The sequence below is a fragment of the Falco naumanni genome, chromosome 4 (assembly GCF_017639655.2).
Source record: "Falco naumanni isolate bFalNau1 chromosome 4, bFalNau1.pat, whole genome shotgun sequence".
Lineage (NCBI taxonomy): Eukaryota > Metazoa > Chordata > Aves > Falconiformes > Falconidae > Falco > Falco naumanni.
This window is the reverse complement of record NC_054057.1, coordinates 7,041,891-7,065,109: the sequence shown is the minus strand read 5'-3', so window position 1 is coordinate 7,065,109 and position 23,219 is coordinate 7,041,891. Positions and strand designations below refer to the sequence as shown.

At 39.1% G+C, this 23,219-nt stretch overlaps 1 protein-coding gene across 1 annotated transcript in view; it reads left to right on the top strand.

Annotated features, from left to right (window-relative positions):
• Positions 1-23,219, top strand: part of LOC121087972 (ubiquitin-conjugating enzyme E2 E1) — a gene marked incomplete at its 5' end in the record, with an annotated part of 44,552 nt that overhangs the window by 14,496 nt on the left and 6,837 nt on the right. The window contains one exon of the mRNA XM_040593534.1: positions 22,236-22,368. Coding sequence (XP_040449468.1) covers positions 22,236-22,368 — 133 coding nt within the window. The remainder of the gene's footprint in view (positions 1-22,235; positions 22,369-23,219) is intronic.

Sequence of the window (23,219 nt, the reverse complement as noted above, 5' to 3'; positions counted from 1 at the left end):
GTGGGGTTCTGGAAGCTGTTTCTGCAGGAGATTGTGGAGGCAGGTAGTATCAGCACACTCAAGGATGGGTTGAACCAATTTATGGACAAGTCCAGAAAGAGACACAGAGAAAAGTCAGGGATGTATCCTTTAGCACCCCTAATCCAGTGGCTGTCGATGCTGTGGGAGTACAGGGGGAATGGACTGCAGATAGTGGCCACAGTCACCTATTCTCAGGAGTATCTGCTCTTACCACTGCCAGGAGTAAGGTACTGAATTAGGTGACCCCAAGTGGTCTTTTTGCATTCTACAGGTACCCACAAAATTACCTCCTTCCCCCACCCCATTGTCCCTCATTCCAGTTCACTAAATTCAGTCTCTCTTCTGTTTCTTTGTTCCATTTGACATTGCTTTTAGCCACGTAAAATGTCCAACTTGAGCCCCTTATAGAACTGTTCTTGGCTCTCCTATTTTTTGTTGTGTCATTTAAAGCAAGCCCTTGTTTCCTGCCACTCAGCCACTTCTCTTTGCTTCCATGAAGGGTTAACCTTCATGGCTTTGTCTTGCTGAATTTAGACTGTAAAATTTTCAGGGCAAAGGGCTTCTTTCATTTTTTTGTCTTTTTGCAAAGGGATATGTAAATTTCCAGCTATGTTTAAATTTTCTTTAATAATAAAGTACGCTTAGTCCTTGGGCTTGTAGATGTCTCTGTATCCCCCCTTCCCCCCCCAAAAAAATGAAGTTTTGCTTATGTTGCAGCATTGCATTTTTTTCCTTATCTGATTGAGGTAAATAAGTGAGTTGTTTTATTCAGCAGCTGTTGTATTACCTTGAATATGTGATTTGGTTATTTTCCAGTTTTATGCACATCAAGGTTATCACAGCTGTTACTTTGTGATACTACTACATTGTAATAGGATAATTTGTTTTGAGATATATTAGTGTTGGGGGCTTTATTCTTCCTGAATAGTGACAGAGAAATAATAAAGGTGTCCAACAGCTAATCTCTTTCTTCGCTGTTTTTGTGCTACTACTTCACCTTCCACCTCAATAACTAGGAGGACTGTAACTATTTGTTAGGGAAATATTCGTTAAATTGCAGAGCTATTACATGTGCTGAGACATTCTAATTTAAAGTACTTCAGTAGTCAGTGTATGTACTCCTAATGACTATAAATATTATGTTACATTTGAGGCTTTGTAATGTATCGGGTATGTCTTGTACATTGTTTTTCCACAGAGAATGCAAATTTTCTAACCCATAGATGATGCAAGCTGTGCTTTCTCCATTGTTTCACAAGGAGTTTTGCTTTGCTTTTCATAGTAGAGTCTTATTTATGCGGAGGTGTAAAGTTCAGACAATAATTCAGTGTTGAGACGGTTCAGGTGGATGTTTCGCTGCAGTGCTAAGTAGCACGGAAGTAGCCATTTAGGACATATTTAGTAACTAGTACTGGATTTTGTTGGAAAAGACTGAGAAATAGGGGTTGGATAGCAGAGTCTTTGCATGGTAACACCTTGTAGTGGGGGTATGATGAACTGGCAGGGTCCAGCCGTAAGCTGTAACAGTAAAGGGCTGAGGCTAAGTGGGGACCTGCTTCGACCTCTGTCGTGGCTGGCTGAACAGCTGGATGGGATTTGTTAGTTATTCACAGCTTGGCTTAAAGAGAGATAAGAAGGAGTGCTGCTGATTGGGGTCTGGATCTGGGAAGGAGACTTGTTTGTTACCCGGTGAAGTCTGTTCTGTTTGCAGTGGTTTTCACTGATTCAGAAGGAATGGGGGGAAAAAAGGACGGAGCTAGGGTTGGTGGCTGAACTACGACGCACTAGGAAAGAGTGAAAATATAGGGTGGGGTTAGATGTGACCCTTAAAAGCAGAGAACAACGGGGAGGGGAAATGCATTTTGCCAGATCCCTTTCCAGCAGTAAACCTGGCGGTCTCTTGCACAGGTTCTCAGCTCCCTCTGTACTTCTTTCCTAGGCGCTCTCTTCATTACAACCCAATGCATCCCAAGTCACTGGTGTGGTCCAGGTTCTGCAAAAGAGAGCTAGTGTGCCTCTTCTGGCCTGTGGAGCTGGGCTTCTTTCTGCAAACTATCACAGGCTTGTAAGGAACAGTGGCTAGTGTCTTCTGCCTCCTTGTCGTGCTGAGCTGAGCAGGTTCTAGCCACTGCGCTGATCCTTCACCAGTAAGCCGTTACATCTGTCAAAGTCTGCAGCCCATGCCTACAGGGAACTGAAGAGGCAAGGTTGTCCTGTTGACAGAAAGAAAATGTGGTATTAAAAAATGAACAGATAAAAACATTCTTGTTTTATTAATTTACTTGCAAATGAAGTAGAAGTGATCAGCTAAACTACTGAATGTGTATATAGATTAATTTTTTTAAAATTTGCTGAAGTATTTGGATCGCAAATCAGAGGAGCTTGATGAAAGGGGAAGAGGAAGGTGGTTTTGAAGTACATAAATGGGCAGTTGGGATAATCCTGAGTGCAAGGTAACATAAGAATTGAGATTTGTCACCTTTCTTTCGAGTACTCTTTGGTCATCGGAAAAGTATATTTTATTGTCTTGAAAGGTTTCTAGTCAACAGGATGCAGCTAAACTTCACTTTGGGGTTATGAGGACATTTGACGTGCAGTAGGTGAGCCTATATGAGTGTTTACATAGCACATGGCTTTTTCCCAGGCAAATTAAAGAATATTTGGTCAGTATTTTTACAAATCTTGGTCTCATGTGCACACTGAATGACATATCTAGAAAGTCATCTAGTTGCTGTTTCAGCAAATGGTTTCTTTCCAGAGAGAAACTCTAGTTTTCTGGATATTAAAATAGTAATGGAACTGCGACGTTTGTTTAGATTGGCTTTCCCAGAAAATAATGTGTCATATCCTAATGACACATTAGGTCAAGTGCTAAATTTCAGTTCTTGCTGGAGATAGTGTCCAGAAATAAGTGGTTTTCTATGTCCCTGTTCGTATTACTGGAGTTCAAGGTCACTACTAAAGTTGTGAGTTTTAATGTACAATATGTATTATTTACGCATTCTTTCTTAGAAAGTGCCAGACTCGACTGAACTACATGACCACCTTACTGTTTTATGTGTAGCCAGTGACTTTTCTCAGCTGGTTATATGCAAAGAGGGCAAGCTTTTCTTTTTTTTTTTTCTTCCTTTTGTTATTTAATATGCTGAGACAGCTGGATGAAAGACTGCATCTTGCTTTTGGCTTCTGAAGGAAAGATCTCTCTTTTCTTGTTTAGTGTGCTGGGGTTTTATATAGCGTTATTCTGTAGTAGGGATTATATAATATGATTATGAAGTTATCCTCCCTTCCAAAGGGTCGTATATGTCATCTCCAGTCAGTAGGGAGAAGCTTACACTTTTGACCTTTCTGTCTCTTCGGACACATTAGTTGTTGGACATAGTGGTGCTTGTAAAATTGCTTAATTGTTCCAAAGAGATCGTTTGTACTTACTCTGCTATTGCCATTTGATGCTGTCTCTCTACACACTGCCAAAAGCCCATGGTATGTTACATTTTTATTGTTATGTAAAGCAGCTGTAAAACAAACAGTGTGGTTGTGTAAGTGTATTTGAAATCTTTGCTATTGGCTACTTCATTTTTTCCCTTTGTCTCTTAACTTTTATGTTTATAGTTTTGTCACCACAGGGAGCTAATGAAAAGCAAACATATAGACTGTTTGTTTAAAAATAATAATAATAATGCCATGCACAGTTTCATGTTGCTTTCTTATTCATATTTCTTATCCTATTTCACAATATAAGAAAAGCTAGGGCATGCTGTGCTGGGGTGTTTTTTTGGTGGGAGGATTGGGTTTTTCTTGTCTTCTCCCTGCGCTGGTTTGACTTTTACAGTACTTTGATTTTAGGACACTTCAACAATTGTAGAGCAAGTGAGCATACAGTAAACAAAAAAAGGAAAAAGATAAATGCATGTGCAGCAAGACATTTATCTAGATGAGGGGAGGTCTGTTGAACTGTTCTGGCTTTTTTTTTTTTAATACTTGCATGCCTGTAGGGAGTCAGTCCTGTGTGCATCCTTAGCACATTCACAGGATTATGAAAGGTGATTTATGTGCTCAAGTTTCTCTTTACAGGTAGTACTGAAGAAAAAAAAGGCTTAAATTATCCTATATTTGTTGTTCTTTCCGTACCTCTTTTGGTATATAGCGGAACATATGTATTGTCTCAGGAGTAAAATTATGAAATGCATATATTTATTAAGGGTCTGATTTTCAACGCTAGCTGTTGACAGTAAGAGTACTTGTTGAGATGATGAGTCTCTTGATCATTCTTTGCCCTTGTGGGAAAAGTGTGTAAAAACAGCACAACAGCCACTGGGCAGCCTCTCTTACAATTTTTCATCCACATCAGTCGCAGCTGCCAAGACATTTTTAATAGAGAGTTTCTCTTAGTTTAAGCTATTTTTCTACTTTAATTGGAGCTTGCATAGGTTAGATCCTGCTTTCCACTCCATTCAGAAAGATATCTGAACTCAGTCACCACTGAGCCAGAGCTGCCTGCCTTCTGTAACCTGTGCTGGGGAGGCTTTACCTACTTGTTGGGGATCTGCTCTACTTGGATTAAAGGAACAGAAACAAACTATAAAGATTAAAAGATGCTCAGGAGGGGAACGTGTACTTGGATTTTGCCAGCAGTTAAAGGTAAATCCCCTTGCAGTAAGGAAGGCTCTAAATAGTGCCTCTTGATAATCTGTTTTGCAGTAGGTGAATTGTTCAAGAAGAATGAGAATATAAAACAGCTGCCAGACTTCAACTTTTAAATAAATGAATTAGATTTTAGCTTGGTTTTTGTTTTGCCCACCATTTCATTTTGCAAATCATGAGGCAATTCATAATTTACAAATTTTAAAACCACTAGATAATCTGTACAACAGCTCTAAGGCAACAGCATTGCATCAGATCTGCTTTTTGCTGGCGGTGTGTTTTGAGCGTTGCAAACACCCCTTTTGCATTCACTTACCAGAGTGCAGTTGTATTTCTGAGAAAGCAAAAGGTTTTATTTTCTTTACTTTTCCCATCCCAAATGTGCAAAAACAGTTGTGTGGAAAAGAATTATCGTAAGATCAACTTCCCATTTCTTCAGCATTTAACTTGACTTGCAGAAGTTGACAGAGTACACATTTTCCTAAACTCTGAACATTGCATCACCCAGGAGACGCACACATGGGAAACTCTCTCCAGTGCGGGCAAAACAGGCTTCAAAGGTAACACTGACTTGCCACGGTTAATCCCAGTGGTAATAAGGGTAAGGCCAAACTTGTTGTGACTGAGAGCAAAAGGTGTTAGCTGGGATCAGTGCTACAGTATTGTATATGCTTTTCATCATTTTGTAGCTAAAATTATAATATAATTCTAGATCTGCCATTATGGAAGACACTGTAAGAGTGTGTGTGTTCTGAACAGATATCTAAGCAAAGGGGTTGAAGTAGGCCAGTTCTATTATCGGTCCTGGATGGTCTCTCTGCAATTCTGCAGTGTTTTTGCAGTAGCAGTAGCTGTTCATTTTAACTGCAACTGAACTGAGTTAGTACAGCTATGGAGGTGTGTAGATTGCATGTTTATATACATATATACTCAGATCTTATATAAGAAATAGTGTGCACATGATTAGAACTGGATATAACTGTACCTTTATCATCCACGTTTGTTAAAAGATTTATCACATTTTTGGAAAACTCAATCTGAATGTCATCATGCTCAATTAGGACACCTCATTTTGTATTTCACCCACCCGGGTTTCCTTTTTCCACCCACTCCTTCTGTCAGCAAGGAAGAACTAATTGTGCTCTTGTGGCCTTGGCTAATCATAGCAGACTGGTGGCTTTCCCTCAGTCTTTGCAGAGTTTTGACTTTGAAAAATGAATGTCTTAACTGTGTAAGAACACTTCAGTTGTTTCATAAACTGGTCCAGTGTTGAAAATACACCTTTAAAAAAAAAATCTGATCCAGATGACTTGTATTGTCAGTAAGAGTTTCTCAACTCCAGAAATTTCTTTTCAAGTCCTCAAAGCTAGTCACATAGAGCTGATGCCTTTTCACCTGCAACTAATGTATATTAATGATGCCAGTGTAAAGATTAAGGAGCCCATGATACTGCAAAATGAAGCATTGCAATGTAAGCGTATTTTTCCTCAAGCATAGTGTCATTTCCATTAAACATAAGAATAACCAGATTATTCAAAATTAAGAGGCTGGAGTCCTCATTTAAGTAGCATAACATAAAAGGACTGATCTTGGACTTCTCAGACCTGTTGGTTTTGTATTTGTCCTGCTGAATTACTATCTTGTTGTGACTTTCAGCGCCTAGCCTGGGAGAGATGTTGCGCTATAGTCATGCAAATATCTTTCAGGCATGCTCTATGCATACTTGACAGGTCGCTAAGTTTCATACAGAAACTGCCAGAATTCTGAAAAAAGTTTTTTCCTGCATTCTGTGATTTTATTTGGATGATTTGATACTAGTTTGGATGGACCAAACTGCAGCAGTGTCTTGGCCATTGGAAGGTGAGGGAAGTTGGATTTGGGTTCAGTAAGCCACAGTACAAGCTGGTGTTGGATCTGAGGGTGGGGAACCTTTGCATTTAGGGATCAGTCCTATGGCTGAGGTAATACAAAAGCTCTGTAGTTTCTCTGAATTATCCTTTTCTGTCCTGCAATAACTAAATGAAGCAAGATTTCCACTGAAATTGTAACACCAATGTCATCAGTCTATAATCTGGTGAAGTCCCTCTTTTATAAATCTAATGCCTCTACATAAAGATAACTATTTTATGAAAAATCCCTATTGTATGAAATGTTTTGGTTGAAGTAATGCTTGTGTTTAGTGCAGCTTTCACCCAGATAATGGTGGTTATATACGAATACAGAAGTACACCCTTCCTGCAAGTGCACAGAGATGTCATTGCAAAACTGTAGCATTGATCCCTTTTAAGCTATTCATCCATGACCCTGATGATGGCATCTGAGAACTTGCTTGTGCTCACAAACTAAGTTGGAAACTGTTGACTCTAACTGTTTCTACAATGAGGTTTAAAATAGTATGCTGAATATGTGTGTGATATCAGAGGTTCGGGTGACATTACATGATAGGTTCTCTCTCACGTTTTCATTGTCCCTCTCCCTCACTAGCATCTTCAGCTATATGTGGTATATTTCATTTGGTTAGTTTGTGGTTTGGTTGTTGGTTTTTCTTTCTTTCTTTCTTCTTCAAATACAGGTGTAGCAGTGTCAAGTAGGGGACCGTTTTTTAATCCTTGTAGTATTTGTTTTCTCATGTTCTCTCATAAGCCTCTTGCTCAGAGCTCATCAGTTTGAGTTTCTTCTGTGAAGAAGTTGTTCATCTTTCCCTCGTTCTCCTAGTAGGCAGGCAAGTTTACGCTGTCTGGAAGAACACAGTCAGGCTGAAATACTTAAGTCATTTAACTGCTAGCTTCATGCTGCACTGAATACTAGTGTAAAAGAAAAATTGGAAACATCTGCTTTCTTTTTCTCATAACAGAAGAACAAAGAGATATGTTCTATTGAAATCAAAGGTGGCAAATATAAGAGTAATAAAAGGGGTGTATTGTATGTGTCTTTCACACATATAATTAGTCTGTGGAACTTACTGTCACAGGAAACGATCGAGGCCAAGAACATAACAGAATTTGAAATGGGATTGGGTAGGCATGTGGCTATTTTGAATGTTCAAAGTCAGTCTTACTAGTTATAGTGATTTTGGAGCAATATTAAGCCAATGCTCTTAGGTTCAAGCAAGTTTATCTTGAGATGTTGTATCAGAAGAGTGTGCTTCTTTTGTGTTCTTTTGAATTAAACTTGCCTATAGACTAAAACTTCCTTGAATTCTGAGCATTGCATGGAAATCTTCTTGTCCAATCCTGGCTTGTCCATAAGCATTTTTCTTCCTCCCTCCTTCCACATATGCATGTACACACCTGTCTTAAATCTCTTTGGGACTGGATATTCTCCTCACCTATTTTCTTTGTCCCTTTCTGTGCCCCATTTTCCACATGCCTTTCCGTATCAGCTTATCCCAGGAACAACCGTTGTGCATCGTGTCTGATCAGTTTGCAAGGGAATGCCTACGGAAATGACCTACAAAGTGAGCAATAGAAGCTGAAGACTTATGAATGATTAATACCTACACAGAGCAAGAGCCACAGCGTTGATTAAACTTGAGTATGCTGTGATGAGTGAAATCACTATATTTCTGTAAAGGAAGTGATCGTGGTAGCAGGCTCTTTACCATGTCTTGGCTTTTTAATAAGTGGCACTTCAAGTTACAGAATTAATTCCACAGAGTGGAAAAATATCAGGAGTGAAGTAATAACTATGTTAAAAGGTTTGACTACTGTAGTTGACATTTATGCCTGCAAATCTCGACAGGGCTTTAAACCACACAGCTCCTACACATTGGGGCCAGGGAGAAGAAATATCTTCTTGATATGCTAAAGCTTTATTTAAAAAACCCAACCAAACAAAACCCAATAAACCTACACTTGTAAGTATCAGGGGAAAAAAGGGAAAAAAAATAGTTGAGGAAAAGCATAATAGAAATAATAATTAGAAATCCCTGGACATTAGCCAAAATATTCCTGGTCTTCAGATTCTCTTATTGGGAGTTTAGGAAAGGCAACTTGAAACCTTGTGGCTTGAAAGAAAAGAACTTTAAAATGTCTTCTCTACAGGAGTTCAGCCCTCTGCAGAGCTTTGTGCATTCCTTTGTAAGGTTCTGCTCTTCTGTAATTATCCAAAAACTAGAGTCAGGTTAATGACAGAAGCAAAGCTTGTTGCTTGTTTCTAAGATGCTCAGCGCCAGCATTGGTTGATAATGAACTCTTCAGAGTTAATTCTTCCATAAAGAATACAGTATCCTGTCTTTTTACAGCAACAAGGATGCTTTCAAAAATGTTCTTTGCTGACAGTAAGTGAGAATGAGGAATGCCATAATTACTGACTGGACTGTATGATGAAGCAAACCCCCGGTCAGAGTGCTTTGCTGCAATCTGCCTTCTGTAGTCGCTGATGTTTTTTTCCCAAGTTCCAAAAAGAGTTTTCTCTGTTCTGCATTGCATATGAATTTGTTCTGCTGAATTTGATGGAAGTTTTGTCATTGACTTAACTAGCCCAGGCTGATACAGAAGTCCTGGCTTCTAGAAAGACACTGGACAAACGCATTTCTTAACAGGACAGATCTTTTAACAACACATGGTCTACTGAATGCTTCTTTCTTTGAAAGCAGGGAAGAAATTTATTCTTTACTGGCCTAGTGCTCATTAAGTTCATAGCTATGGTGATTAGTCTTTCCCATTTTGAAAAAGGAAGGGCAGTAGGTTTTTTTCTGGCACGTGAATGAGAAAAAGGCTATAGATATATACAAAGTAACGTCCATGAACCGTTGTGTAAAGCTGTCTGCTTTATCTCAAAAAGAATATTGGAGAAGTGGGTGGATTTTGGAGAGGAGACATGGAAATTGTCAAAAAAGGAACAGGATAATTTCTCATGTAGAGGCACAGGGATTATTTCCTTCAGAAAATACCAAATATTTATTTTCTTTATTTTTATTCTCTAGAGGAATTCAACGGGAAGCTTATTTTCCTCTCTTCTAGTACAAGAACAAAGGTATATGGAATGAGATGAAAAGACAGAGAAAATTAATTTAATTTTTACAGAATGCAGTTAGACACAGGGTTCCATGATGAAGCCAGGAATTTAGCAAGCTTCAGAAAGACTCGGACTTCTATGGAGGGCAAAACCAGACAGAATTACTGCAGTTTATTCATAATACTGATTTTGGAAGGGGAACATAGATGCTACTTTTTCAGGCTTAATCAGTTACTGCTGTGATGTTGCTAAGGTAGGGGAAAGCAGAAGACCTGGCAGGAGTCGTCTGATGCCCATCTCTGCCCTGTTTGACACTGGAAACCAGTGAGAGACAGGGTGTTGAAATAGGTGGACTTCAGATCAGATCCAGCCTGGTGATTTCCTATATCTCTTTTAATAAACTAGTAAAGGAACAAAGTTCTGTGGCAAGATTTGCATTGGACCTGTGATAAAAGTCTTTGCAGTAATACTGCTTCTGTTTTACTAATGGGTGGACTGAGCTTTATTTTAACGTTGTTTTATAGGGGAAAACTGTTTAAGTCATGTTATAACAAGATTAGTGCATTATGAAAGACACACACATGTATCTATATATATATATACATATGTGTGACAAAAGCACCTTTAAGAGTAATTTCCAAAAGTATTCCCCGTAATGTTTTTCTCAAATTAGTATGTTTCTCCAGGAATTGAGTCTTAAAGCTGAAAACGAGTGCACTCATACTTCGGAGTCTTACTCCACTACTTAAAGTTGACTTTGCCTGATCAGATTTCAAAGTTTGTAGTATCATTAACTCATGGCTTGAAAGTTACACGTGTGACCTGTCCTTTTACATGTCTTTATACAGACTGAATTGAAAAATCCGTTCAGTATTGGTCAGTTTCCTATTCTGTTAATGATACTACCATCGGGGTGATTTTTGTGTGTGTGTGATCTGTTCAGAAGAATTATTAGAAGTCTGTCTTAATGATGGGAGTGCCGGCAGCCTTTGGAATATGTCTGTTCTTACTGATTTAGTCAGCAGGTTATTTACGTGTACCCTAAGGGTTTTATTTACTGGCCTTTCTGAAATGAGATCTTGACTCTGGAAACTTAAGAAATATCTCTTTATTATATTATTTTGAAAGTTCAGGGGGAGATTGCCTAGACTGGCTGAGCAATTTTCTAACATCCTGTGAATATTGTAAGTATATTTATATTGTGAAGGTATTAAAGTTTGAACATCTTTATTTCACTAAAAGGAGTATTTGAAATAACTTTTAATGAGAAAATAAAAGAGAATGAAGATGTAGTGACTGGAAACAAATATTTTTTTCATTGTTCTTACAGTGCTTTTTGGTACCTCCATACCCAAAATTCCTGTGATTTGCAGCTAATGATAGACTTTTTCTCTTCTTATGTTATGTATGTAAAATAACATCAAGCATGAGTGTTAAGGCTGTTGGTTTCCAGGTGTTTTGCTATACTACTGTATACTATTATGCTGGTTTCATATTTGTGCTTAGTTAGAAGTAACGTGTTCAGGTTTTCTTCAAAAAATCAATAGTCTAAAATTAGGTGCAAGTTGTACATCTAGCTCTGTGTCAGTTTTACAGTTTTGTGGGCTTGCCTCTCTGTTTCTGTTGCCCTCTGTATGGAAATGGTTACGGCAGAAGAAGAATGATACACAACTCTCAGAAGATGCCGAGGAACTCACTCCTAATCTTGTCAATCTTCCTTTAAGGTATTACTTGCTAAATGCTGAGGTTACAAGGTTAGAAAATGTAAACTTTTGTCTCTAAAACCCTTGCACATGTCTGTGAGATGTGCTTTCCTCCTGTTTCTGTTTATGAAATATAGTAGGAAATCTCATGCTAGCACTACTACCAATTAAAATGTCAACACCATCCAATAAAGAAATGCAAATTTTTACTAAATGCCGCTAAAGATCCTTCTCTGTGAACTTCATGGGTTGCACAAGAGGTTTATGAAGAAAATATGTCTTTTTTTTTTTTTTTTAATGACTAGAAAAGCCTCCATATCACAGGAACATATATGAAGTATTTAGCATCACGTTTTTAGCTAATTACGGTGTTAAACTTAGCATGATTTTTTTTTTTTTTTTCGTGACAGCAGAAGGTTGAAACTTAGTTTAAACTAAGAATGCCAGTGGTCAGCTGTAGGAGTGAAGTTTCCAAACTGTGTGAGACCAGGAATGATGGACCAGAAGGATGCCTGCATTTCTTGCGTTCTCTGGCAGTTCACTTTCACCTGCCTGCTGTGGACCTCTGTCAGCAGAACTTTACTGCCACACATGGGTGTTGTCTTTCCAGCTTATTAAATTGTTGCTAAGTCTTCTCTCTTTGGTGGAAATCAGGGAGGGGCAGACACCTGTGTTGGCTTTTACATGTGTGAATGTGGCATGCTTTTTATAAAAGGTGTAAGTGATGTAATGCCCTGAGTTGAAACTCGTATTGCCTGACACTTTGCTGTCTTTAGTGTTTCTTTACATTCAGGAGATACTTCCAGATGAAAATGTCATGAAGTGAAGGCGTTGGGAAGTCTGAAAATCAGTGATGCGTGTGTTTTTTGCTTTGGGGGGAAGTTACTTAACATCAATTGCCAAATATGGGTCTAGAGGAAAAAAAAAGATAGTTTGTGAAGGGCTATATCATTCCTTAAAGTTAAGGCATGCAAGTTGGCCCCAAAACTGTATATGTTATTTAAGAGTGCTGCTTAGTCCTCTTGTGGCTCTTAATGTAGGTTAAATTTAAGGTTCCTAATACTTTGAAAACAAAAAAAATAAAAAAAACTTTAGAAAGCCATCACAAAAGCCTATTCAGGCTATCCTTGAACATGTGAATATACTATCAAGAAATGAAAAGCCTCTCTCTCTTTGTTTTTAAATCCCTTGAAAGTTTTTGTTTGTTTGTTTTTCAAGCTTTCGCCCTCATGTCGGCTTCAGAATAATACTTACATATGTATCTGCTACAGTAAATGCTGATTAGCTATTGTGACTGGCTCATGCTTGTGCCTGTTGCTAATGAGAACAACTTGCAGTGGTATATAAACAATTTTTAGTGACTGCTATGTAGTTGGCTGGCAGCTGTGCTATATTAAAGTGTAGGTAATCTTGTTTTACTCAAAAAATAGTAAACTCTCATCTTAGATCTCAGATAAAATTTCTAGCCTGTGCATGTCACAATTTCAGAACTCAAAGGCAGCGCTTTCAAATTACTTTTCTGCTAGGCAGCTTTGATAGTATTTCAGAATTGTGAAAATAGGAAAGAGAGACTCTGGGTAGTGCAGCACAATTGAGAATATTTTGCTGCTGTTTTGAGAAGAGTAATCAAATTTTATTTTGGTATCGGGTGGTTTGTGTAATTTTGTTGTTAGTGCCTGCAGTGAAATAGTTAATCCTAATGCAGTGGTCTGATTTATGTAGTGAATGGCAAGGAAAGGAAGTTATTGTAAAGAGTTTAATGTAGGTAAAGGAGAAGATGGCATCCGCATTGCATTTCTTTTTTCTTTCTAGTTTTCATGTGTCGTTAAGATGCATCCTTCAAAACATAATATATTTTGATTAGCAACGTAACATTACTGGTATCAGCATTGGCACGCTGATGGGAAGGAATATAATAATGTGAAGCCAAGATAATGGGATGACCTGGTTCTCTAGTTAAGCGATGTTGGCTCTGCCTATCCTTGATCTAATGCGAAAGACCTGTGGTATTGACTGGCTGGTGGATGTGTTTCAATTTGTAGCATGTTTTTAGGGTGAGTTGGTTGGTAGGTAGGTGGTGGGACAGGTGGATCAGTTTTGGAGCATGTCGTACATTAACAGATTATTATTTTTTTTTCCTTAGGTTATGTTCACTTGAAAATTTAGTTGCATATAAACTAGCAGTCTTAAAATACTGCATCATCTGTTCTGAGTACAAACTTCAAACAGAATTCCTGTAGTTCAATGCAAGAGAGGTGGTAGTGTATCTCTGGTCTGGCATGCAGTGTCTGCCCTCTTTAAAGTAGCCCTTTTCCTCCCTGTAGAAGTAAGAAACTAGCTCGAGGAGGCAGTTGGGTAAAGCCACAAGAACCAGGTCCTTACTAGTCTGAGGAAGTTAGAGAGTCTTGTCTGCTTTCAATTTTCAGCACAGCAGGGGCATATTGCCAAGTGTTACACATCATCTTTAACTTTCTGGGGCCAGTTTTTCCAAGCTCGTTTGTAGCTGCTGTTGCCCTTTTGATCTAAGTTATTTAGCATATGCATTTCTTGATCTACATAATTACGAGTTATAACAAAATCAATAGGGCAAACTGATGATAAAGTACAAGATAGCCAGTCTACTATGTTATCTCAATGCTGGATAGGTAGACTTATGAAAGAGGTGGGGGTCTTTTTTGGGTATTTTTTGTTTCCCCTAAACAGGGCAAGTGACTTTTGAAAAGACAGGAGCCTCCAGATCATATGGGTCCAAACTTAGCGGTTTTACAACTGATGTACTGCAGGGTGTCTGAATATTTATGAGGTGCTGGGCTTTTTTTATCAGTTTATTGAGACCACCTTTCATATTCCCACACTAATACAGACAGGACAAGACATGGGCATGGAGGACAAACACAAATGTAGGTCCCAGCTTGCTTCTGGAATGGCAGGTTAATTGGGGTGGATTTCTATTTTCACTGACGGATAAGCACAATATTTAGGGGAGAGCCCTCTCATCATCTAATGTGGCACAGTTAGGGCTGCTTATGGGTGGGAGGGGGATATTATTGAAATTTTTTGTTGTCAGAGGGAATAGTTTCTTTTCCATGTGTGAAGAACCTACATCCCAATAAGTGCCAGGAGAAAGTACAACTTTTGTTTTCTTTTGGGGGGTACAGCACATTTGAGATTAGACACACAAGAACTTTCATATTCATTAATAGTATTGATTCTCTTTATTACCTTTAAATACAGGACTGTCAATTTGGTGCTGGGCAACCGCTTTAAGAGTGTGTGTGTTTTACAAAAGCGTTGAAATTGGAGAAACAAATAGGTTTACTAGTTATATTTCTATACCGATTTCCAAAAACCTGTTGGAATGTGAAGAGACCCCAAGCAAGCTGTGTAATTGCAAAAATAGCGCATTTGTGAAAGTGCCTAGTTCAGCTTACCAATTGTCAATTACACATCTGTACCATAAATATTGAATGGACCTCAATACTGAAAATGAGGTCTGATGGTGTGAAGGGATTTCTGTCCCCATGTTGGCAGCTAATAGTCCAGGTGACAACTGGCAGGAAGGAAACTGATGTAAAAATAGCACAAGGTTAAGTTGGCAGAGCGCAGTTTCTCCCATCACATCTTCTTGTCATTTTAAATAAGCTGTTGCAAATTGTTGGGCGGGTCAGATTCTCTTCCACACTTTCCCAGTTTGTTTTACTCTTTCTTATGCAGCGTATTATTTAATGGGAGATGCAAGGTCAAATATAAGTCAGTACATTTTAATATATTTAATTTTTGGTCTTGCTGTCCAGCTCTAACTACGAGGAGAAAAGCAAAACCAATTTGCATACAATGAAAATAATTTCATTGACTACTTAGTTTGGCATTTTCTGTATTTGCATACTGTACATACTAAAGTCACAGACTTGCAGAAACAGCCTTCTGCAGTCATATTGGACACCAAAAATGTCCCTACGTGTAGTGGGACAAACTTCCAGTGCTTTGAAGTAGAGAAGGCTGGGAAGAAGCCACTGCAAAGGAAAACAGAAGCCCTTGAGAGCTGAGCAGGCTGGAGTTATTTTCAATTTTGGAACCAATGCTAAATGGATTAATTTCTCTTGAACCTTTTTATTAGGGCTTGCTCCTAAATTGAAGTGATTATTGCTAAACTAAATAGAGCTGCAGCAGACCCCTGAGAATATCATAAGTCTCCTTCTGACCTCCCTGTTAACTGAGATTTTACTTTAAATCTTTGAAGCCCGGTTTAAAAATCAAACTCTGCAGCGAAATTATTCAAGAGCGTTGGCCTTTTCACCAAGTAGTTTAGTAGTAACCTCACAGTAATATTTCGCAGAGACTGAAATATTTCAGGTGAAGGTCCTAAATTTGCAAGTGCTCCTGGGCATTGAAAAGAGTGAGATCTTGGCAACAATGAGGCTCTTGGTTGTTGTGTGATCTTACTGCCAAGTATTTTTTTTATATAAACTGAAAAACCCAGTCTTTTTTTCTTTTCTTCCCACAAAGAAATCCCCCTGAAACAGTTTTCCTTGAAGTCTCATAAATTCCTGCATAACACCTTATCAGTTCCATTATCAGAGCTATTTAGTTATTTAGTTCCTTTTTTTAACCTCATAAGAATGTAATTCGCTGCACTGTTTATCCTCCAGTTTAAGCTTTGTGCAATTTATGTGCAATTTCTCAAACCTGCCCTCCCCAATTTTTACATCAGTCTGATACTTAAGGGAAAAGCTTTGCCAGTGCTAGAACAGAAATTTTGTGCATGCTCTTCCCTGTTAGAAATGTGGTGGGATTTCTAAGATACCCTACCCTTGTGCGACAATATTGTGACTGCCATTTTAAATTTAAGACAGAAAATGCAATACCTTCCATGATTTACAAGGAAAATAATAATATTTACTGCTTTGTAGTTGAAAACCATGCCTATGAACATGCATTGCACGGAAAATTAAGTTTTGTTTTTGCAGTTTTATGGTTGGGATTGCTGTAGCAATATAATGTTCCATCTTTGCTCACTTAGCTCTCCTTTCCCTCCTTTGCTCCCTTCTTATGTTTTAATAAAAGCCAGCTGCAACTTTTTCCTCTTGCTGTCTTTTCTCTGCATGTCTGAAAGCTCACAGGCATTTCACCTATGGTCAAGCTACCATTTTTAGCTAATGTTAACACATAGTAGTGGCTTGGTTGTGTGTGACAGTGGGCAAAAGATACCACTTTGATTCACGTAGTCACGTGCTGATTCAGTACGTTACCTTTTATTTTCCACGGTTGCACAGAAGAGGCTTTGTTGTGTTACGATTTTTCTTTTTCTTTTTTTTTTTTTCTTTTCCTTTCATTTCCATTCTTTGACTAAAAATGGGTGGCAAGAAAATTATATCCTGCTTTTAAACTACTTGACTGAAAAATGGCAATTAAATGGATGGCCCAGGGTATCCTTTTAATTACTTCTGTCTTGTCTCGTTGTATTTCTTCCTAATAGCTATGTAATGTTTTAATGCTTATTTTGTAATTGAAAAGCCTGTGGAAGTTGTGTACGTGAGTCTTTGGGTTGCATTGCAGCAGGCTTAGCATAGTGACATCCTGCCTGTGAATGGAGTGTCTCAGTGCTATGGTAATAAAACTAAAACATTTTGGTAGCTGAAGCATGTGCCGAAGTTGACGATTTATTTCTAAACATAGAGCTATGCATTAAAATGAAGATTTTGAAGTGTAGCCGAAGGATTAGCTGCTTTTTTGTTTCTTTGGTTTTAACTCTGTTGACATTCCCATTTTTAACACAGCTTGCTTAAAGATCTGTAGAGCAAAATTTCTTTGAATGAGGGATTTTGTAAGTGTGTGTTTTTCAGTGCTAAGCTAGATGAGCTGTCCTGCCTCTTTTTACACCCTGCACCTGCCTTTCCCAGTGATCTGGGACTTCTCAGTTACTTTTGCAATCTCTGCACCTAATTCAGCCGAACAGTGTAGGTGAGCAAGCTCACCAAGCAGACCCACTTGGACTACCTGAAAAGAAAGCATATTTACTCTGAGGTCAGGAATGGGGTGGATTAGGAGGGAAAATCAAGGTGCACCAGAACTTCATGTGAGAATGATATCCTACCTCTTTGCCAGTCAAAATTTCTAATGCATTTTGGGCTTGCATTTAAAAAAAAAAAAAAAAAAAAAAAGGGGGGGGGGGGAAGGAAAGAAAAGGGGGGGGGGAGAGGCCTTCTAACAGACAACTGAAATTTCCTAAATCTGCTTAGTAAGGTGTTGTGTACATGACAGAGGCGCAATTCCATGTACATTCATTCACTGTTCCTTACTACAAAATAAAACAAACAAACAAAATGTCTGTCAGTTTGTAATGGTGCAACTTTACGTTGGAGATTCTCTGCTACCTTGGAATTCCCATGTGCCGTTAGTATGTTGTTTGCTTTCTGATTTGAACCTGTGTCCCTTGGAAGAGGTCATGTCTGCAGTGTTTTTGGAAATTATATTTATTTCCCACAAGTGTGCAACTTCAAAACAGCTTAGCTACTTGCATCAGACTCCTTCTGTTCAGGGCAAAGTAGCCTCAAAAACAGCATCTAGGGATATGGAGTAGCTGGAGTATGAGTTCGTGGTTCTGTTCCTTGTGGTTTTAACTGAAACATATTGTAGGTTTTCATTAGCTGTTATTTGCTTCAGCATACCATGAAATTGCCCTCCTTCTTCTTACCACCCTTACAGGTCTCAGTCTCTGGCATTTCTAAACTACTCCGCTAAATTAGTTAGCTTTTAAAAGGAATATGCACTGCTTTGGTATATCAGGATATTAACTTAGTGTCTGTAGCATCAACTGATTTTGATTCATTTATCACTACAGTGATTGCTGTTGGTGTGTTTTCTGGATCTCAAAGAAGAGGAACTAAAGCATTCACCAGGCAGTGCCTTCACTAGAGGGAAAGCACACGTTATCATTTGGTCAGTTCCTAGAAGGGACCAGGTAGTTTCCAAAAGTACTAGCAAGTTGACATAAACAGTGGACTTTGAGTCATTCTCCTGGAAAGTACCAGCAGCATGTTCCCACAGATTTTTGTGCGTTAGCTGCATGTAGTGAAGCCCAAAAAGCCCTGCCTTCTCTCCATGGCGTAGGTATGCTCTGGGGGGGTTGCACAGGGATGGCTGGGCAGGGCAGAGAGGTACCATGCAATGCAGGCCTGTGGCGGAGGTTCTATCTGGCTGGCTTAAGAAAAAGCTGCAGGTTGGCTGTCCTTGCAGACTATCTGTCATTTCAGCCTTCTCAATACATGCAAAAACGTATGTGTGTGTTGTGTGTGTCTTCTCCATGCACACTTCATCTCTGAGCCAGAGGCCTATGTTTACAATTGCTCGGTACTGCAAGGCATCTGAGCATGCAGCCAATTTACCTGGCCATCGTTCTGCCCCCCGGCCTCCACTGCAGGCGTTTCTAACTTACCTGTTTGGCTTTTAACTTGGGAAGAAACAGAGTGCCTTCCAGCAAAGGGAGGCAGAGCGGGATGAGGGTTTTCCAAAGAGATACAAGGTTGGCTGGGACTTGGCCCAGGCAGAACTTCGTGCTTGGTCTCACCTGTGCCAAGATTCTCTCTTGCCTTGCATTTACCAGGATTCAGGCTCCTGTTTCTAGACTTGAAAAGTTAGATAGTCCTCGAACAAAAATTACCTTGACACTGGGCAGTTTTCTAAGGGTATTACTGTCATAATATCTGTCCAGAGGGTAAGCCAGCAGCAACTTGGGAATGATCAGGAACATTTGCTGCAGCGGGTGCAGCACATCTTCACTGAGTATATCACTGTTTTTCCAGGGAAGTGAGATCCCTGTTGCACTGCTGTGTAGCACGTGCTGCCTGATACGAAATGATGGGTTGAGTTTTTTTCAGTCTTCTGTTGGATGTCAACTTTTGCTCTGCATTACCAGTCTTAGTCTCATTTCTTTCTTGGGAAGTAAAGAGGTTGTGGGCTATTGAGTTCAATACAGAAAGCTGTTGCTTTCATACTCTCGTCTTGCAGTGGAAACAATTTCTGTTTAATTGGTTAGAATTGTCTTCCCACTGGTCATATGTTGCACAGCTTCAAAATGTTGCATTGGTAGATATAGACACTTAATTTGAGCACAGTGGTGACACACGTCAGGCAAGACGGCAGCTGTGCCTGTGAGCCCTGTATCTATGCATCAGTGAATTTGTTTTCCAGGGAGATAATTACAAGGATTTTAAACAAAGAATGTAATCTTTAACCTTCGACGGTTTTTGTATTTCCACCAAAAGTTAGTGCCATTGCACTTATGCTGTGGTCCGGTATTGTCGCTTTTCTATTAAGCACTGGGTCGTCTTGAGCTGCTTGATATTACCTAATCCTAAATTAAACCCAAGCAATATCGCACTCTGAAGCTGACTTGCATCTTCCTCTTTCAGTCTTTCCTTTGTCAGAAATCAATGTTAATGTGTAAAAATCGGACATCTACAGCTATTTCAGTCTGTTAATTGAATTGTGAAAAGCTTAAAAGGTAAGCTTAGTGCGTCACTCCTAAAGCCTACTGATGTCTTACAAAAAGATGTGGCACTCTTTTAATACAGAGGTCTAGCAGTATATTGCTTGCATGCGGTGATAGCTCTAATTGGAAACCTAATAGGATACAAGAGATTTCTAAGACTATTACAAATAATACTGTATTATTTTTTTTTTAAGTCTGTGGGATTTTTTTATTGACAGTCCTTTGGGTTGAAGCTGGAAGTAAAATGCAGAATGTTGAAATATTTCTCGTTGGTTCAGAGGGCTGTATTCAGTGCTAATCGCACATCACATTTCTTGAGTGCTGAAGTGCTCCCAGTTGGCAGTTCTTGTGGTATAAATTCCAACAGTAAATCGGTGCTAACAAAGTTGAAGTACCTGTTCCGTTGGGTAGCTCCATCTTTAGGGGAGGGAGCGGGGGAATGATCACTGGTGCAACTTGCAGTAATGACAGTGTGTCAGGAGGTTGCTAATATGTACATAAAGAGGTGATTCCTTGGAGTGGTGGCTAAGGGTGCCCCAGAGAGTCCTTTTCAGTAAGTTTGCACAGTTAAACTGGTGTCTTGCAAGAGGTAGAGCTTCCTGTCGAAATACAATGCTCTTCCAGTCTGATGCACAAGTGGTAGCTGGAGAGTACTGAGTGCCCAAATATATAGACCTGCATAGGACAGGGACAAGTCATTAAGTGGAGTGGGATGCCAGTAGTGTTCAGCATGGAATGACTTTAATTTAGTACTGATCTTGAGCTGCACGGGGTTTTGTGGTCTGAGGAGAGAAATCTTTCCCTTGTGGCTGGTGCTTCGCTTGGCAGAGAACTGGTCTCCCCTTACTTTCTCGTATGCTTTCCTTCCCCTGGAAGCATGCTTTTAGTCATAGCTTTGCTGTTGTTGAACTATTTAGCACCAACGTGTTGTGAACTCTTTATTTTTTAGTTTAATATGAAAATAAAATTTTAGGTTTGATAACAGAATTAACTCCCTTTCTCTCTGTTGATTCCCCTGCTGTCAAGAATTGTTCAACAGTACTGCAAAGAGCAGAGGAAAAAAGCATGTCTCTGATCACTGTTGTTATGTTGAGAATTTATGGTTTTGTAATTGTATTTCTATTTGTAACACTGTTACTAACACCTAGCAATTACTCTGGTTCCCTTCACATTTATCAAATGCATATTGTCGTGTGTATGTTGAATTTATTGGATTGCCTTCCCTCTCAGGTAATACTGCTCCATCAGTGTTATGGTATGAAAAGAGCTTTTTTTTATCCTTCTGTCTTATATTAGCTTTATCAAAAGAATGGGGAAAGAAGGTGAAGGCTGTTTTCGCTATATTAGGGATGTTAAATTCTGTCCCCTTACAGAACAAGGGGAGAAGAGATTTCCAGAGTCATAGCACATCCGTGATGGAAAAAAGCTGTGTCAGCACCTCCCTTTATGCAAAGGGAGTTTTCAGCTCTGGCACCTTACAGATGAAATACTACTGTAGCAACACAGAAAGAGGCAGCAATGGAGTCCTAAACCATTAATGGCTTTATAGGTTGAGCTGTACTTTGAAATACTCAGTGACATATGGCACGCTACAGAATACAACTGGCTGAGGATCTCAGTAAAACTAATTTTCAACAAGCAGATATTGGTGTTCCACAGCACCTTTAGTTTATACTGTTCTTGGTGAGCTGCTGGCAGGTGAGGGAGAATCTAGAATTAGATAAAGCTGATTTGAGAAAGCACTGTTTTAATTTGATATAGCGATTTTAATTCCTCTTACAAAAGCAGTTCCACCATACAAGAAGATGACTTCATGTGGTGTTGTTTTAGAAATCAGTGCAGCAAAATAATAAAAGTGTAGGAAATTTTTACATTTAAGAGTATTATTGTGCATTTGCCTTCCTTCAGTTATACCGTGAGTCTTGGTTTAGCAATAATACAGGAATATGTTTTGATTTTAAAGAGCACACAAGATTAATAAAAGTCCTTGATTTTAATATGGCCTTTGATGTGGCACAGTTTTATTAAGGCTGAGCTGGGAGAGCCATTTCTGAAGTAAGTAGGAAATTGTTCTTTGAAACTTAGCTTTCCTGTTGTGTAGAGATTGTGTAGCACGTTTAAGAGTAGTTCTGGGCAATACTGCTGTTGTAACAATCAGGAAAGAGAAGCAGAAAGCCATACCCCACCTCTAGCTTCTCAGCTTCTCAGAGCAGTCTGGAACACTGATAAGTCCAGGTGAGATCTCCAAGGTTTTGGAAGCATTTAATCTACTTTTAATCCCTGTCTTTACTTCAGGTGGTATATGAATTCTAACACTGAAAACTTCCTTCCATGTCATACCTGAAGAATGTAAGACATGATATTTATTTTAACTGTAGTAATGTTCTTAAACCATTTGGGTTTTTTTTATCTCTTAGTGCTGGCCCCAAAGGTGACAACATCTACGAATGGAGATCAACCATTCTAGGACCTCCAGGTTCAGTCTATGAGGGAGGTGTTTTCTTCCTTGACATCACATTTACACCAGAATATCCTTTCAAGCCTCCAAAGGTAAGAGACCGTTGCTGCTGTCCTAAGTCATGAACACTCAACAGACGATGTGTTAATGGCGTGCAGCCCATTTGAAAGCCGCTCTCTTTGAGAACAAGCTTAAGCTCATTTCAGACATTGTGTTGGTTTCTGTTAGCTAATGTTAACAGCTTTTCCAATCCTCTCGATCACTGTTTTAGAGCTTGTTTTCTTTTTCCCTACTTCTGTTTATAAGAAGTCCTAAGTAATTAATGCAAGCATTGGGACAGGACTGAGAAACTGAAAAGTAAATAACCTTGAGGGGAGGAGAAAGGATACAAATACTTGTTTCTCAAACGACTCAGTTACCATAAACGTAACAGTTACGTGTGTTTTGGCCGCTAAAGTAGTATTTAGTCTTTCAGTTTTGTTGGGTACTTGTGGTGTTCACCTACTTGGACAGTAACAAACTTTTTCCGTAGGTGTGTTATATTTGTGGAGCTCTTCTTACATTCCAGTATTGCTGTTTTTCAATGCTACAAGGCAAATACCGGTGCAGGTGAATGTTATCTTGCGGTTCACATACTTGGCCAGAGGAAGAGTACTGCGTTACAAGAAGAGGTGGTTGTTGTATACACTTCGTGTTTGCCTTGTATCTGAAGGCATTTATTGCATGTTTTTGACTTAAAAGTCATTGCATTGATGAGATAAATGCCAGTGACTGCCCCGCCTTCAGGCCTTGGTCTAGTCTGCAGTAGAAAGGACTTGCCATACCAGACTTTGTCACATCGGGCAAATTAATACAAGCTTCCCAAATTAAGAAAACTGTTTGACTGTTCCTGCTAGCATAACTTCAGGGTTTCTGGTATTCTCAACAGGACCTTAAATTCTAC